We start from the raw sequence: 17,323 nt of genomic DNA, 5'->3' as shown, positions 1-17,323 counted from the left end.
CCTTATTGCAAACATAAATCTCTTTATTTACATTTTTTTATTACAAATATTTAGGATTAATTATATAAAATAAATTATACCAAATCCATTGTTGCTTACAAACTAATTTATATAACATAATAATTTATATAACTAATTTATATACGATAAGCATGAAAAATAATAGGAACTAATTACAAAAAGAATTACAAAAAATGTATGTATTATAGTTTTAATGTAAGAGAAAGTAAATAATTTCTTAACGTATCGCAAATGAAACCTTAATAAAGAATTTTCATGTGCTTGTAATATCGTAAGAAAGGGAAAAAATGAATACAATTTAATTTTGTTGAAAAATATTTCGCTGATGTTCTGGACGATATATTACTTTTTAAAGTCAATTTTAATTTAGTGACAAGACAATATTATCTCAAGATTAATATTAAATTTAAAAATCAAATTATTTATTTTAATCAAAAAGATGTGACATACAAAATTTCGTTATGTAATTATACATTAAAATTGAGCAACGATTTAATCACGTTATAAATCTTCACATATTTATAATTCTTGATTTGTATTTATATCAAATAGGTTAATATCAATAGTATCAATATAATTTATCAAATTTATATTAAATAGGTCATTTTTGTACTATATATTTTTTCCTTTTTTTAATCATAGTACTATAGATTTACACTTTACTTTAAAAGATAAAAATACAAAATTACGTGTAAATGTGTAAATCTGTAATACTCCTTAAGTTAAAAAATTGTATGAATAATACACATTGTCCAATAATTATAATTCGAAAGCTAAGTTTGTATATTTTAAAGGGAGATCAAAAATGATTATCGACCGAGTGCAAAGCTGCTCGTGATCCAGAACACCATCGACCATGGCATCGATTATGAAAATCCTGCTCAATGTCAAGCTTTCTGCATTATATGGAACCTGCCAAATAATCATGCAACGACATGTCGCAATTTAGATACGACGGTCGAGACATAAGTCCTGGAAAGTCGACTTACATAGTATTTTTCATGAAATTTGTCCAAAAGGGAAAAATTGATTACGAATCGATTCGTAATTCGTCGTGGACAAATGCGGACAAAACCTTACTTCATCGAGAGTCTTATACGCGCATTCGCACTATCCTACTGATTCTTATCATGATGCGTCACTATCGCTGCATCTCTTTCCTCCTGCGTTTGATCCTTATCACCCCAACCCCACAACTCATGGCTACCGTCACCCGTTCTTTCCACACGTTTCCTTATCATTTCCTCAGATACGGTCTTTAAATCATAGGCCCAGCCGATTTTGGCGAAGAAGTCAATGAAAGCTGTCGTAAAGTTGGTACTATAATGACCAAACTCAGACGTCTTGTAATCCCAGGGAAAAACGTGATGGTAATTATGCCATCCTTCACCAAAAGCGAATATGGCAACACCTTTGTTTTCCGATGGATTAATATATCTATAAAAGACAAGGAAGCAGTTGTAATTAAATACTGATCACGCCGTCCCGAAAATAAGTCTCTTACAAGAGACGAATAAAGATTTGAGAAGCGAGGACTGTAAATTTCGGTAAATTCTTTTTCTTTAAAAAAGAAAGTTAAAAAGGTACAAAAGTCAATTAGAAAATACACTCATAAAACTGTCGTAACCGATTAATAATTACCTGTCGTAGGGTTTGTTACCGAACATATGAGCCGCAGAATTTACCAGCCATGTCATATTCAAAGTGAAGGCATAACGAAGAATGGTAGGGATAAAATAAGCGTTCGTCCACGTCTCGTCCCAACACATGACCGGAATAATAGTTGGCAAAATGAAGCACAGCAATGGCATCAGTATAATATAATATCTGAAACAAACAATAATTCATTATAAATAGTTGTTCGTCAACGAGACATTATTTCGACTAATATTGATGTGCGTACTTCTTTTGAAACGCCAATATTGGATCGCTCTCAAGATCACTTAAGTCGATGTTCTTTCCCTTTTCCTTGACTTCAGGATGTTTCCTGCAGAGCAGCCAGCCCATGTGTGAGAAGAAGAAACCTCTCTTAGCGTTGTGCGGATCGGCGTTAGTTTCGCTGAATTTGTGGTGAACCCTGTGGTCTCTAGACCAGTCAATCGCGGCGTCCTATATCCGACAAAATAATATCTCGATCAATATTAATATAAAATGCCTTAATTTTAATCATTTCCTTTGCGCAAATGATTTTAACATACTTCACATTTTATACTGTTTTTTTATCATTTACATGTTTCCCATCATTTGAATATATCATGACAAATAGAAAATACACAAAATACATTCAATGTCTACTTCCGTGAGAAATATACACGTCACAATATATGCACCTTTTGAACCTCATTAAGAAAAATATCTTTTTTTCTAACAATCACTTATTGTCAATGTCTAAGGACGCATCGAATCACATTACTTTTTTCATTTTTTACATGCGACGTGTATTTTATGCACGGCATTATTGCACAAAAATTTGTTATGCCTCGCTAACTGCAAAAAAGATTTTATCGTATTTTTGTTTAATCGATTGTTATATCGTTAATATCATTTAAATAATTTTTGATTCTAAAATTCTGGTGTTGAAATTCATCATAAAAAATTTAATTAAAATTAATTCAATTTTATTTTTCATGAATATTATAATTTATTAAGTGTTCTATTCAGTTTCTAAGAAATTCACCTACCTGAAACGCTATAGTGTTCAAAATTACAAGTAACAACTGGAGAGGCCACTTGGCTTTGTAGGATCGGTGCGCCCAGAGTCGGTGAGCTCCGGCTGTGATTCCGAGACCGGAGAGTTGATATAATAAAATTGCTGCAATCGAGAAAATCATAATGTTACACGCAAGGATCATGCCATTTGCTTCGATGATCATCAATCTTTATTGAACGACTCGTGACAAATCACATTACGAAAAATATGATTGACAACGCTGAACAGAAAATTTATTCGTAATATGAATGTTGTAACCAGTGTGTTTGCCGTTACCATATAAAATTATTATATTTTTAAAGAACTCTTATTTTTTAAAAATAAAGGTTTATAAATAAAAGTTGTTTTTATATTTTAAATTATTTTTGCTAGATAAATTACCTAGAATTTTAAGTTATCTAAGTTCAACACTAATCGTAATACTCTATATATTAACACACCTTCAAAAATTTATTATAGTAACAACTGCAACAAATAATTCCACTAATAAAGCAATTAGCTTAAGCTAAGTCATAAAAAAACTGTCATGTGTCAACAGGTGTACTTGTGACTATGTGGGAATGTAATATTATAGCCGATCTAACTAACATCCCGTTAATTGATCGTGCTAAAGAGCTTCGCATAAGTGCAAAGTTAAACAAAGTGCTTTGCAATACAAATATATCAGCTAAAATTAGTTGTATTAGATAATCAATCAAGTAATATTTGATCGTCTAATTTAATTTCTTCGTTGAGTACAAATATTATCTCATATAATTATTTTGCAAGTAAGTATGAGGTACACCGTTCAATAAAATCGAATCACTTACCGAACATAGTAGTTGCGAGCTTGGCGGAAGTGAATAATAGATAAACTCCGTAAAGGGCGGCGAGATGCAGATATGAGAAAGCCAACACGTTCCTCCACACGATGCGTCTAACATATTTAGGTTTTTCCTTGGATTCCTCAATTATTTGTGGATCAAGAGTTTCACCTTCGAACAGTACTCCCGTAGGCGCGCTTGTCACATTCGGTGCCATCCTTGCGTAAAGTCTGTCGACATAAGAAATTTTTATTATTTCCTGTTAAAAATTTTAAGAGTAATAAATCTTGATTGCCATCGCAGTCGCGTCGAATAATTATATTATAATTATGTTAAACGTATTTTTTCATTAGCACAATTTATTTATCACCCATACTTTTAATTTTATTTGTTTCTTTAATTATTTATATTATTATTTTAAGCGTTTAATTATACTTATAATTGAAAGTAGCTAGAAAATTTTACTTAAATAGTTAAATCTAAAGTTAAATATAAATTATGTTTAAATGAAAACCGAGTCAAGAATAGAGCCCCTTTGGTAAGGCCGTCACAATGATAATTATATTCACATACATAACTTATTTATGTATGCTAACATGACTCGTGCAACAGCTTTATAATTATCGATGCTCTACTAGACGCAAAAATATAGAGACGCAAAAATATAGAAACAAGTAATAGCGTATGACGCAAGAGCAATCGATAAAAAATCAGAGTGCGAGTTTATATAAAAAGTGCATCCTCTTTTTCTCTCTTCATATCTTTCTCTCTGCAATTATTGGAAGCACTTAAGTGAATTTACAATCATCACGATTAAACATGTTGAAGATAAAAACGTTAAGAAAAAGAGTAACAAATTTTTCCCTTTTTTTTACTTCGCTCTGCTTATTTTTTAGACCAACCGCGCAATGAGCATCAAGTAAAAGTATTTCGTACATTGCAACTGTTGAAAATCGTTTATGTAAGCTAAGTGTACACAGAAAAATTGTGTTCGCAAAAAAAACCTAAAGAAAAAATTAAAAAATTATTAATAAATTTTTGAAAAAAAAAAACTATCTTTAATATAAGTAATTTAATCAATTTTGTATAAATTTAGCTTTTTTCCCCCTCCTAATTGAAATCCTACGTACGCCTTAGTACGCATGGACATTTTTCTAGATAACGTATGACCTGAAAACGAACTACTGTTACGTCGTTTATACACGCACAAGCGCGTCGACTCGTCCACACTAATTGGTAACCGGCTACAGTGATACCAGGAAAATGACACCTGTAAGACTTTCACTCTGGGTCATCGTGACGGAACTACCAGCTGACATCCCGGTTATCCCAGTTAGAAACTCGCGTCGCAAGACCCATATATGTGTGTACTTAGACTCGACTCATCGATGATGCTAGTGAAACCGCAATTATAAAAAAAAAACTCGCACGATGCACTCTCGCTATTCTAACGTAATAACAGAGTACGGCTTCTCACTGTCGTACCTGTGGAAAATAGACTTTTAACTTAGATCGTCTCGCGCGTACAGATTTGAAATTTCGAAATCTTTTTTTGTAACTACGGTATCTATTATCTTAATCACCTTAGATTAGATTTTTCCCCGTTTCAGACGAGGCACTTAACAGCTTCCGAATTAGCAGTTGACAAAATGCCGAGACTGACGTGCATACACACGGAGTTCGTACGTGTATACTCGCTGTTACAATCTCACAGATCGTCCTCAATTCCGTTAAACGCGCGAGGATAAATGCACCCGAACTTGAGGATCCGCCTGTGCGATCACGAATATCGGGGCCACTAGATCGAATGGTCTCGGTGTGGCGATGCTTGGTCGAGGACCGTTCATCGACTGCCGACCCGATGCCGGCTGGATCCTCGACGGACGTGCTCCAGGCGCAGGCTTGCGCGGCGCCGGGACGCCGACAGTATTTTTGTCGTCAGTCGTCCCTGTACGGGGACGCCTGATAAACGATCAGCTGATCCTCCGATTAATCCGGCTAATAGAATAAAGTTACTATCAAATCGAAATAACAAATCTGTACCATGTGTACAAAGTATAAATACGCGAATCTTTTTAATACAATTACGCATCTAATTAATTAAAAACAAAAAAACGCGAGACAAAAACTGTGAAAAAAATTTTTAATGTACTTATTATATGCTAATGAACATAATATAATATACATTTATTTACGCTTACAATTAGAAATAAATGCATTAATTATGTAATCATCTATTAAAACAGTCACGCATATAAGAAGTGTGTAAACAACCACGTAATAAAATAAAATGTAAGATATTATCGTATTATCACATAACAACTTTCAATGTGTATTTAAATTATATAAATTATAAATAAAAATTATATTTAAACATTTCTTGAAGAATGTGCCAGTAGTTTGACGATTTATTCTCCACTTTCTATTCATTACCAAGGAAATGCGATAAATTGCATCGTACCTCAAAATATTTAAAAAACAATCATTACTTATTTATTGTATTTATTTATGATGTATTAATCGAAAACCGTCAGAATTGTGCAGTATTGTAGATGTGACTATGAACAAGGTTAAAAACGCGGTTTCAACAGCCTTGGACTCGTTCAAGTTCGACCATTGCCAAGGCTGCAAAGGCTTTGAAGCCGATCGCATTTCTCACGTAACACATTAATCAATCTAACACAATGATATTATATCGCAACAAGCAAAAAAACATTCTCCATTATTATATAATTTATAAACACGCATATCTTTATCAATGGAATGTATTGACAATTACTTTTAAAAAAATCGAATAAATCGATTAGATTAATTATAATGATAAATGATATTTACGGAGTTGTATTAGATGAAAGAAAATGCAGTGCAATGAGTTTTATTGAGTATTTATATCAATTATTTATTTGACTTAGCGTACTTTGAGAGATATTTTAGGAAATAATTTAACTTTATATTGTAGATAATTTTTCAGTTTTTGATAATCGTAAACTGTAAAATTAGAATTAGCTATTTTCAGATTCAGCAAGTAAGATTAAACAAAAAAAAAAATAAATAAATCAAATCGTTTAAAATGCATATACTCCTTTATCACAATTACTGAAATTCAAGATTTAGAATTCGGAATACACACCAAGTTATAATATAGCTCATATCACTTATTAAAACAGAAACCATCATTTTCTTTTAATAGCTGCGTAAAATGTGGCTTATGCTAATATTAATTACATAATTTGCGGTAGGCAACTTATTTGTCTTTATATTTCTAAATTTAGCATAAATAAATGCAATATTTATTCAATTACGCTTCATTTTTATATTTATAAAATTTAAATTAGATAATAAGCACATTTTGCTAATTAATGCAAATAAAACATCGAAGCTCGAAAAGTTAACGTAATGCGTCTATCAATTAAAAGAACTAATGAGTAATTAAGAATGATATTATCTATTTTAATTTGCAAAATTATTTCTGATACATAATTTTCAGATAATGTACAAAATCAAGTGTAGGCTCTTATTGATATCTTATTAAATTCTTATATATCAATATTATCTCATCTAATGCATGTTATTGTACATTAATTAGCAAAAAGAGAGATAAAAATCAATTATGATAATTTTCGAAAAATTTAAGAAAAAAAGGAAAAATTTAAATATATGGACAATACAAAAATAGAAAACAGTGCACATAACAATACGTATAATTTTTACTTTCTGATAAAAGTGCCATTTTTGTTTTCTTGTTTATTGCCATTATAATATTTGACAAAAAAAACTATAAAAATATAACTAACCTTTGATATTTTTTTTACATTTATATCACAATAATCAATTAACAATAATCAGTTAACGCTGATAAATATTTGTTGTATTCATACATTCCGTATGTGTTAAAGCCACTATATACCCATGAAAAATTCATTTAGAAATTAACATTTATTCAGGTTCTTATCGTCAATTGTGTCAACAATGACGTAACTTTTTGTATTTATCCCACGCGATGAGAGAACTATATCATGTCGTCAAACGACAGGCAGTCTATTTTCATGAAACAGCTGATTCTGATAGTAGATCTCTGCCACTCGTAAGCCGACTTTGCGCTTTATCTTTATCGCCGTTCATTTAAAAATGCACGTCACGTCATATATACATGCATTCATTATCGCTGTGTATTACGTATATGTGACTAGGTCATTCTTCTGTAAGTTTTTCTTGAACAAAACTATTTAATTACATTGTAAAAAATATGTAAAAGAACATGTAAAATTATATAAGTAATATATGTAAAAATCACCCAATTTATAATGGAATATATATATACTTTTATAATAAATTGTGTAATTTTTACGTACATTATTTATGTAATTTTACATATTTCTTTTACGCGTAAGGAAGTAATTTTATTCAAAAAAGACTGGGTCTAATTTATCGCGAAAGAATATACGAAAGAACAACTTAGTTATGTATACAACAGCGATAATGAGTGTATTTTAAAATTAATTTAATTCTTAATTCAAGCTTAAAATAGCTCTTAATATAATAATTCTAATTTGTTGGTGCTTTCTTTTTAAAAAAATAAAGTCTTGTTTTTCAACTTAAAATACTTTTAACTTTCAACAGTAATCAACTGTAACAATTGTAAAAAAAATCATAAAACATATGATTCACTAAGCTTGGAACGAATTATCATCTCATCTCAGGCTCTCCTGAATTGTTATGTTTCTTTCTTTTTTTTTTTTTGCTGTCTCTCTCTCCCACATCCAGTTCGTCGAGAATCGCGTTATACCGGGCCCGGCTGTTATGTAGGAGGGATTGGGGAGAATAATCGAGTTGCGTCTGATATAGTACGGTCGACTTGTGCCAGACCTCAGCTGAGATCGTCTGAACCAATGAAATCGCGTCGTGCAACTCTCGCCACCTGAAACTGGCGAATGGTGACGGACGGAAACATACCGCGCGTATTCTGTTCTTCAGACAAATATCGACCACGTGTCTAACAGTACTGGCCTACTGACTATCTACAGGGTGCTCCGCTCTTTTTTTTTTTTTAAAGGTGAACCAATTATGTATATTTTAGTTATTATTCTCTCATATTTAAATTAATTGAGTAAACGATTTAATTAGTAGATAATTCTATGTATGTACAAATTAATCGTCTGATGAATCGCGTGATCTGAATATTTATTAGCTGATATGTTAAAAAATTTAATCGTAATCATTTGTTTTGATGTATCGCTGTTTTTTCATTCTTATTTGTTCTGCAATATGAACCCGAGTGTAATAGTTCACGCGAGTAACACTCGGGTAATGCTCGTTGACCCTTGCATCAGGCACGCATCGTACGATTGTTATCTAGCATGATTCACGCATACTGGACCACGTATATAGATAAGTGACTCTTAAACTTTATAAAATGTTCTTTTATTATTAATTAATACTGAAAACTGTTTGTAGTAAAAAGAAACATTAAGTACCATAAGACTTCAAATTACTTTATTAAATAGCAGTTGCTCTTCCTTCTTTTTCTTTCTTATAACAATTATTTGAAAATCTTTTCACTTTTGATTTTTTTCTACGCGTACGAATTTTCAGACGTAACCGCCACACTCACTAGTGTGATTCAGGTAAAGGCTTCATCTCTATGCATCTCAAGTGAGTCAAGCGATCACGCAGACGTGAAGTTGCGTACACGTAATCCTTACGCCGGTGCGATCGCATTGGTCGATCGCAGCTCATACGACCACGTGCACACTTATTTCGGTACACGCAACCTAGTCACATATACATATGCGTATCTTTGAATCTAAAACGTGTACCTGATACGTATTGAATCTAGTTTCTAAACCTGGATTGTATTTCTCGATTTAATTTTCTAGATTTAAGAACATCTGAATTCTACCGAAGATTTATATTAATGGTAGAAAGATCTTTTATATTATTAATGATAGAAAGTTCTTTTATCATTCAACATACACATGCCGGCCGGCCGGTGAAGTGACATCGTATGTGTGAATCGTATACATGAGCGGATCACGCGTGTAACGGCTGTTCGTCTTGTTTTATACCACTTCCTCATACGTGCAATCTGGCTGATGCGCGCCAGCCGATCACGCACTTATATTGTGACACACGAAGAAAAAGTAGTTTAAGTGAAATTAAATTATTGATACATTAAAAAAGCATTCTATTATATTTGACTTACACAGCATTCAATTATATTTGATACAAAGTTACATGCTTACAATTTTTAGTTTAGAAAAGTTCTTTACATTTCAACTAAATTTTAATTTTAAATAACCAAATTTATGTTTATTTTATATTGTTTTTTAAATTAATTTTTTAATAAAAAAACAATACCATTTTTGAAAAATTTCACCTTATGCAAACATGACAAATAACACGTATATTTGTGGAAATATATAATTATACTTAAATTAATTATTACAGAATATAAAGTAATCTGGATTGAATAAAGAATTTATTGTGTATGGAAATGCATAATGTATAACCGTAATACATGTACCAATCTGTCAGTAAATAAAAAATTAATTAACTTGCACTAACTCGTTTAAAATATACATACGTTAATATTATTTATTATATTATAAACATTGTATTAATAATAATATTAAATAAATAATATTAATATTCTTTTAAATTTATAATCGCGAATATACATAAACAGTTAAGTAAATGTCACACGTAACATAAAAATTTAATTTTTTATCACAACTACGTGTACATTTGTATATGTAATTTATTTGTTTAGATTACACAATCAATTATAACACGAGAATAACATGAATAAGTGTAGTAAATTTTTTACATTGTCAAAGAGATCGTTAAATTATTTATTTTTGTTGTTTAATAATGCTAAAATAAAATAAAATAAATGTTTGAATAAAAATATAAAAATTTAAAGTACTAATTGAACAAGTAAAAAAACGTATTATTTTGTTCACAAATATGTTAATTAATTTTATTTATTACCTTTTTTTGTTTTTATCAATTTATTATACAAAACTGCAGAATAACAGATTTTATTCAATAAAAAGGACAGCATTCTAAGCATTTAAAAATTATACAAAATCGAAATTAAATGTCAATTTTTGTTTGTAGAAAGTTTCAAGAAAGTTAAAAGAATAATTATTATAACACATGATCTGTGATCTTGTGTGAATTTAAGCTTCTTAATACTTATTTTTGATGTCACGCTACATCAAGTCGCCCGGGAAACGCAAATGTATGCTTTCGAAAGACGAATTATATCATGTTTAACTTTTACGCAAGATTATTTATTAATTTCTAATTGTTACTAATTCATAAATAGTTTATGAAAATTCAAAGGATATTTCAAATTATAAAGAAGTTAATAATTTACACGAGTTGCAAAAAAAGGAATTAATGCTAGTGATTTGATTGCATCAAATAATTTTAAGGCTAGTCCTCAATGCCACTAGTCAGTAATTGTACGATATTAAAACAAAATTATTGTTTATGTATATAATAAATGGTATTAATATAGTATTGGCTACTGAACGATAATGTCTAGAGATTATCCAGACAATTAGCTCCCCAACCCGATAATTTTCTATGGAGCGTGCAACAGGAAACACTTATTTGCATCGAAGAGAACGTCGATGTAGTGAAATTATTTTGCTTAATATAACTACGCTATTTTTTGCATCGGGATAGAAAATTTCATAATCAAATTTTAGCCGCGTTATCAAATTCACGCAAAGCTCGGACCACCTCTCGTAGCTGAGGAATATTTACTAAATAATTTATTTTAATATTTTAAATTAAAAAATAATGTCTTTTTATGATAAAATGAATATAAAAAGTAATTGTATATATAATATATTTTAATTAATAAATAATTAACTTTCATAACTTAATAGAAATAAAAGTTATCAACTATATAGATACTAATCAGTTAAAAGTATTTTTAATTATAAAAAATTAATAATTTTTAACTTAATTTAGTTAATTTTAAATTTAATAGATTTAATTTTTACTTTAACTAGTTATTTTTATTCTTATTTTAATTTAGTCAAAAAAAAATATAAACTTACCCAATCCTAGTTATTAAATAAATAAATAGTAATTTTTATTTGTACATTAACGAAATTGAGAGACTTTTTTTAATGTGCCAGTGTTAATAGTATTCACGATTTACATTTTCGGCGTTTTGGAGATATATTACGAAAATATGAACTCATCGTTCGTGGTAAATTAACCGATGGACTCATGCATCGAGAACAGATACATATTTTGTAACGGTGCATTTTAATGAAAGGTTTCCTCGAATATGTGCTGTGTATAACTGTTCAAGTTCACTTACAAATAATTTCCTCTGCTTTGATATGTATAATAAAGACATGTTGTCCGTGTTCAAATTTTTTGTCACGTATAATTAAGGCATTCTACATACCGCTGTTAATGGTTGTTCGTGGTAATGCAAGTTCAGGATGTTTTAACGGTTAATATACTGTTGAAGACCTATTGTCGTAAAGAGAAATCTATTTTGAGATGATAAAAAATTTAAGTATAATGACGGTTGCATAAGAAATGACATCTCTATCCGTACAAAAAGTTGCGGTTATTACTTAGAAAATTAATAAAGATGCTAAACAAAAAACATTATTTGAAAACATGATGAAATATCTTAAGTCATCGAATAATATATTCTTCGAATAATGAAACTGCAGTATTTTAATATAAATTATTGTGTCTTTCGTTAGCCATGATTTGTTAGCTTATTTTTCTGGGATTTTATTTCTATAATTCAAAAAAATTACGTACAAATTAATTACACCTATAAATATGTAAATACGTGTTAACCAAACATACACATACGCAGAGAAAAAATGTATAATTTTTACGACTATATTTGCACAGTAAAATAATTATAGTCTGCAGGAATATCATTTTTATAGTAATTATTACTATAATATTGGTAATAATAATCATATGCTTATAAAAAATGCTTATAATGATTAATTGTTTTATGATGCAATTTGTTATTAAAATCTCCATTTTGGTTGTGGCAACCTTCAAGTTACATAAATCAATATTATAATTATAAAACTTTAATATGGTTTAAACAAACTATAATTTGTACACAGAAAAAAAAAGTAATATAGCCAATAACATATGTGATTGCGGGCTGCCAACTACATAAAATACTCGATACAATAATATTTGTTATTAATGCAAGTACAATATTGATACTGCAATAGCATATATTATTGTATTGAGTATATCTGTAATTGGCCCGCAATAACATATCTTATTGAATATATTACATTTTTTTCAATATATTAAAAAGACTATAAATTATAATAATATTATGGTTACTATAGCATTTTTTCTCGATGTATACACATTTATTAAATATATGTATATAAATTTATGTTTATAACGCAAAAGACCACCTACGCTCTTTTTTTTTACATAGTTCTCTCGAGGGATATACTTAACAACAAAGAACATGCAAAGTATATTCAACAACAATCATGATTGATAATGGGTGAAAGGAAATAGCAACCTTTTTACATGAAAAACTATGAAATTCCCTGTAAGTGTGTCATGTGATCGAAATATTTCGAATATTCTTTTATTTCTATATGGAACGCTATATTTGACTTTATTTTTTCTATCACAAGAAAATTATGAATGTATTGCAGTTTGTATTATTCTCTATATTTTAAGCTTCGAAGAAGTATTTTGATACTCATGACAAAAAGTAACATATATTTTATATAAAATTATTCTTGTTGAAAATTTTCTTTGCGTAACTGAATATCACCGGAACTAATTGAGAGATTTGATTAGTATAACTTAAAAAACTTTGATATAGATAATTGGGATTTTTAGTTACACAGGGTTAATTTGAAAAAATAAACATAAAATTAGAGTTTCTAACAATCTGAGCAATCCAAATAATCTGATTACTTAATCGTGGGCCCTATAAAATGAATTATAACTGTACTTCTTTCTCAGAATGTAGTGAGATTCTCTTAGAGCTATAATATTTTTTCAACGACTGATTCCAGATTTTTTAGTTTTACATATGTAATTATGTAATTATGAAACAAATATAATAAAAGTAGTTCGCAGGCGATATAAAAACAAAATTCTTAAGTATCGGAACAAATACGGAGTTATAAAAAGTTCCTGTACTCATTTTATCGGCTTGAAATATTGAATCAAAACAAAATTTTTCCGATTTCAATAAATAGATAGAATAATTTTTTTTATAAAAAATATATTTTTTATTAAATTTCGATAATCAGTGTTAGGGTTTGTACTTTGGTAATTTATCGTCAGAGATAAAAGCGCGATCATTAGAGAAAGGATAAAAAACCGGCAGCGATTGCCGCTGTGATAGTTGAAGGATTAGTTACGGATAAAAAAATCATATTGATCTACCTTTCAAGCTTTTACAACCGGTTTCGTCCTGAAGATCAGCGACGGATTATTTCTCTTGAGATGACAAACGTATGGAAGACGGACAGAAAGACGTGATTCTTTCAATTATTGCTTTCTCTCAGTGATGACTTTGTCGTTGGCTGATTTTATCATCGGCAGGTGAACAACGATTGACATCTGCAAAAGAACTGAGAGACCGGCACCATGCCGCGAGAGTTAAATATTATTCGCGATGCTTGAAGAGAGAGAGAGAGAAACCGCCGGCGATGTCAGTGGCACCATCGCGTGCTCACACGGCAAATCAACAAGATCGACGTACAACACGTGATATTCTCATGCAGGTTCAAAGGTGCGCTTGTGTGAATCACATATTATTTGTTATGAATTATTATTTATCATTATATTAAACATTATATCAAGAAAAAAGGGATTATTGTTTATCAATCAAGATTTATAAACAAAAGGTTTGTCTAATGATTCGATATAATAATTTTGCATCTTAGTATTTTACATTTTAGTTAAAAGTTAATATTTTTAGAAGTAACATTTTAGCCAAAGCTCTATATTTTTCAAATAGGCAACTTATTAATTTAGGCATTGACTTTGGCAACATACAATATATATATATTTTTTCTTCACACAAAGAAAACAGGAGTGGTAATGTACTTCCTTTATTAAAATAGATTAAAAAATTAATTTATTTAAAAAACACAGAATTTTGTTACAAAGTCATATCTTTTATCTCATGCTATTGTTTAATTTTGTATAACTCGAAATGTGTATAATCAAATAAAATGTTAAATAAAAAAACACTCAAGTACATTTATTCATGTAATAATATGTTTAAGTTTAAAAAGAATGAAAAAGTAAATGTTATAATTAAATGTTAAACTGTTAAATATTAAATGTTAAACTAAAATGTTAAAAAAAATTAAGAATTTAAAAGTAAAATGCCTACTAATAAATAAACCCCGACTATTTGCGTATTTACGTCATAATAACTGGCAAATAATTCGATAATTACTAAAATGCGCTATCTAATAATGGATAATAGAATTGGCTATAATACAAACGTGACTTCTTCTCTATGTTAATTAATAGATATTGCTTGTTTGATGAACTTTATTTAAGACATTAATTTGATTAAAGTTTCCACTTTTTTCAATAATATGCTTAAATTTTATTATGCTAAGAACTTTAACAACAGAAACCATTTATTACAACATCCATAAAATTTATATTAATGGTTGTAAAATAAAAAAACAACAATAATAATTTTGTCTGAACAAGCTAAAATAATAGCTCGTTTCTTATATTATCTATACAAATTGACATCGTATAAATATCGTGTTACATCGTGTCTGTGTGACATCCTTTAAATAAGATATGTTATGTGGATATTATATTTTACATATTACATTTTTTTTAATTTGTGAAATATTAAATGACTGTTAGTAAAGAATGTTTAATAATAAAAGGACACATACATTTAAAAAGATTTATGAATACAAATATTATCTAGAAAGTAAATTTTTTAGATAATTTAAGAACTCATTAGCATAAAGCAAATTTATAAAAAGAAAACTAATCTATATTGATAAAGTGATTGATGGTGGCGTGATTTTTGCAGATAAGATTAATGTACGTGTCGCGGAAGTACGTCTAATAAGAAAAAAAATTTTAATAGGACTTCGCATCTTGACATTGGACTTTTTATCTAAACTTGTTTGCGTGATATTGATATTGCATAATTCTTATTACCATTTGTACCAGATCATTACTTTTAAACATAGAAAATTTAAAACTATCTTATCTACGTACCTTTAAATACAATATTCAGGATGCACATAGATGAGATAGTTCTAATTTTGCTATTTAAAAGCAGTGATCTGGACCGCTATTCCGTAATCACTTACCGACAACTATTGATGTCGTTAATTGTCGTTGCGCATATTTTTTTACATATAAAAATACGTGCGCGAATCGATAGTTGTCGGTAAGTGGTTACGGAATAGCATCCCTAATGTAAATGGTAACAAGAATCATACAATATCATTACAATACATAGTAAAAAAGATTTTGTATTTACATCAAAATCGATCCTTGTTTAAATTTTTATGTTAAAATTTAACACATTTGTTTGTTACTTTAACAGCACATCAGAATATTCTACACAAATATATATTGTACACAAAAAATTCTACGTGGAAAAACTGTGCACAAGAATTATCCTTGAATTAAATATTGCACACAGATATACTGTGCGTAAAAAAAACTGTCTACTATTATACAGTTTTTTCACGCACAAATACTAAATAACGTAGCGTCTTTAAACTTCACTTAAGCTTTATAAGATTGGTACTTTCTACCATAGTAATTTTTTTTAAACAACAACTACCATTTATACGTCAGGTTAGGTACTTTTGGAACTACCCTCGTATGTTACATTAATATTATAATAGTGTTAAAGTAACATGTTACATGTGTTACTTTGACATAATTTTCTCATTAAATTGTTACATAAAAATGTCAAATTATAAAATTTACATTTATTTTTATGTTAAAATATAATATAATATTTAAGTTGCTATTTAACGTGGTTAATATGCTTAATATGTTAAATTAACAAGATAATTTCTGTGGACCGTTTGAGACAGGCCATCTGTTAAATTTAACTCAAATTTTTTTACTGTATATATTTATATTTATATATACAGTATTTAACATAAGGCTAGTTGTATTCATACTCATTTTTTGACTGCGTTTATGTACTTGGCGTATCTTTGTAAGGTTTTTAATGGAATTCACTTTTTTAAATTGTTTCTTCACTTGTATTACATAATTTTATTTAAATTAAATGATTTATTATATAGTATTTATTTCTTATTATATATATAACATTATATGTATATTTTTATTAATAGATTGTATTAAGAGAGTCACAATTTTATTAATAAATTGTATTAAAAGTGTCACAATTTCAAGAAATTATTAAAGAAGTATTTAAAAAGCCTATAAAAAAGCTTATTAAAGATAACTTTTCGTTTTTTTCCTAAATATCAGCAATAATTAAGAATGTAATTTTATATTAATAATTACAAAAGATTAAAGAATAAAAAAATTTGTTATTTTATTAATTTAACCCATAATTTAGTTAGACCCATAAAGAGTCAACTCATAATTAGGATTCTCATCTTACATAGATATTTTCAGACGTGTTTCTGCACACGTAAAAAGTGAGCAAATTCCTATTTTTAGTTTGCTCTACTTTTATTTACATTTTACAACTTCTTAATGTTTTTTGTTTATTTTTGTTATCGCATCGTAAAAGAATGAGTAGAAATTTTGATACGTC

At 28.8% G+C, this 17,323-nt stretch overlaps 1 protein-coding gene across 2 annotated transcripts; it reads right to left on the bottom strand.

Moving 5' to 3' along the window:
- Nucleotide 1: 1 nt before the first annotated feature.
- On the bottom strand, nt 2–14,162 carry LOC105832723 (acyl-CoA Delta(11) desaturase). Of its 2 annotated transcripts, none has more exons than XM_012673909.3 (6): nt 13,969–14,162; nt 3,541–3,764; nt 2,703–2,833; nt 1,925–2,130; nt 1,663–1,848; nt 2–1,458 (listed from the first exon to the last, which is right to left on the bottom strand). In XM_012673909.3, exons 2-6 carry the CDS (start codon nt 3,749–3,751, stop codon nt 1,137–1,139), a joined length of 1,056 nt encoding a protein of 351 aa, XP_012529363.1. In that variant the 5' UTR covers nt 3,752–3,764; nt 13,969–14,162; the 3' UTR covers nt 2–1,136. The 2 variants fall into 2 exon arrangements, with proteins under 2 accessions (XP_012529363.1, XP_012529364.1); XM_012673910.3 differs by lacking the exon at nt 13,969–14,162 and adding an exon at nt 5,118–5,410.
- Between the last annotated feature and the right edge of the window lie 3,161 nt (nt 14,163–17,323).

The sequence above is a fragment of the Monomorium pharaonis genome, chromosome 8 (genome assembly GCF_013373865.1).
Source record: "Monomorium pharaonis isolate MP-MQ-018 chromosome 8, ASM1337386v2, whole genome shotgun sequence".
NCBI lineage: Eukaryota > Metazoa > Arthropoda > Insecta > Hymenoptera > Formicidae > Monomorium > Monomorium pharaonis.
The sequence above is the reverse complement of the archived record's forward strand: the minus strand, read 5'-3'. Positions and strand labels throughout refer to the sequence as shown.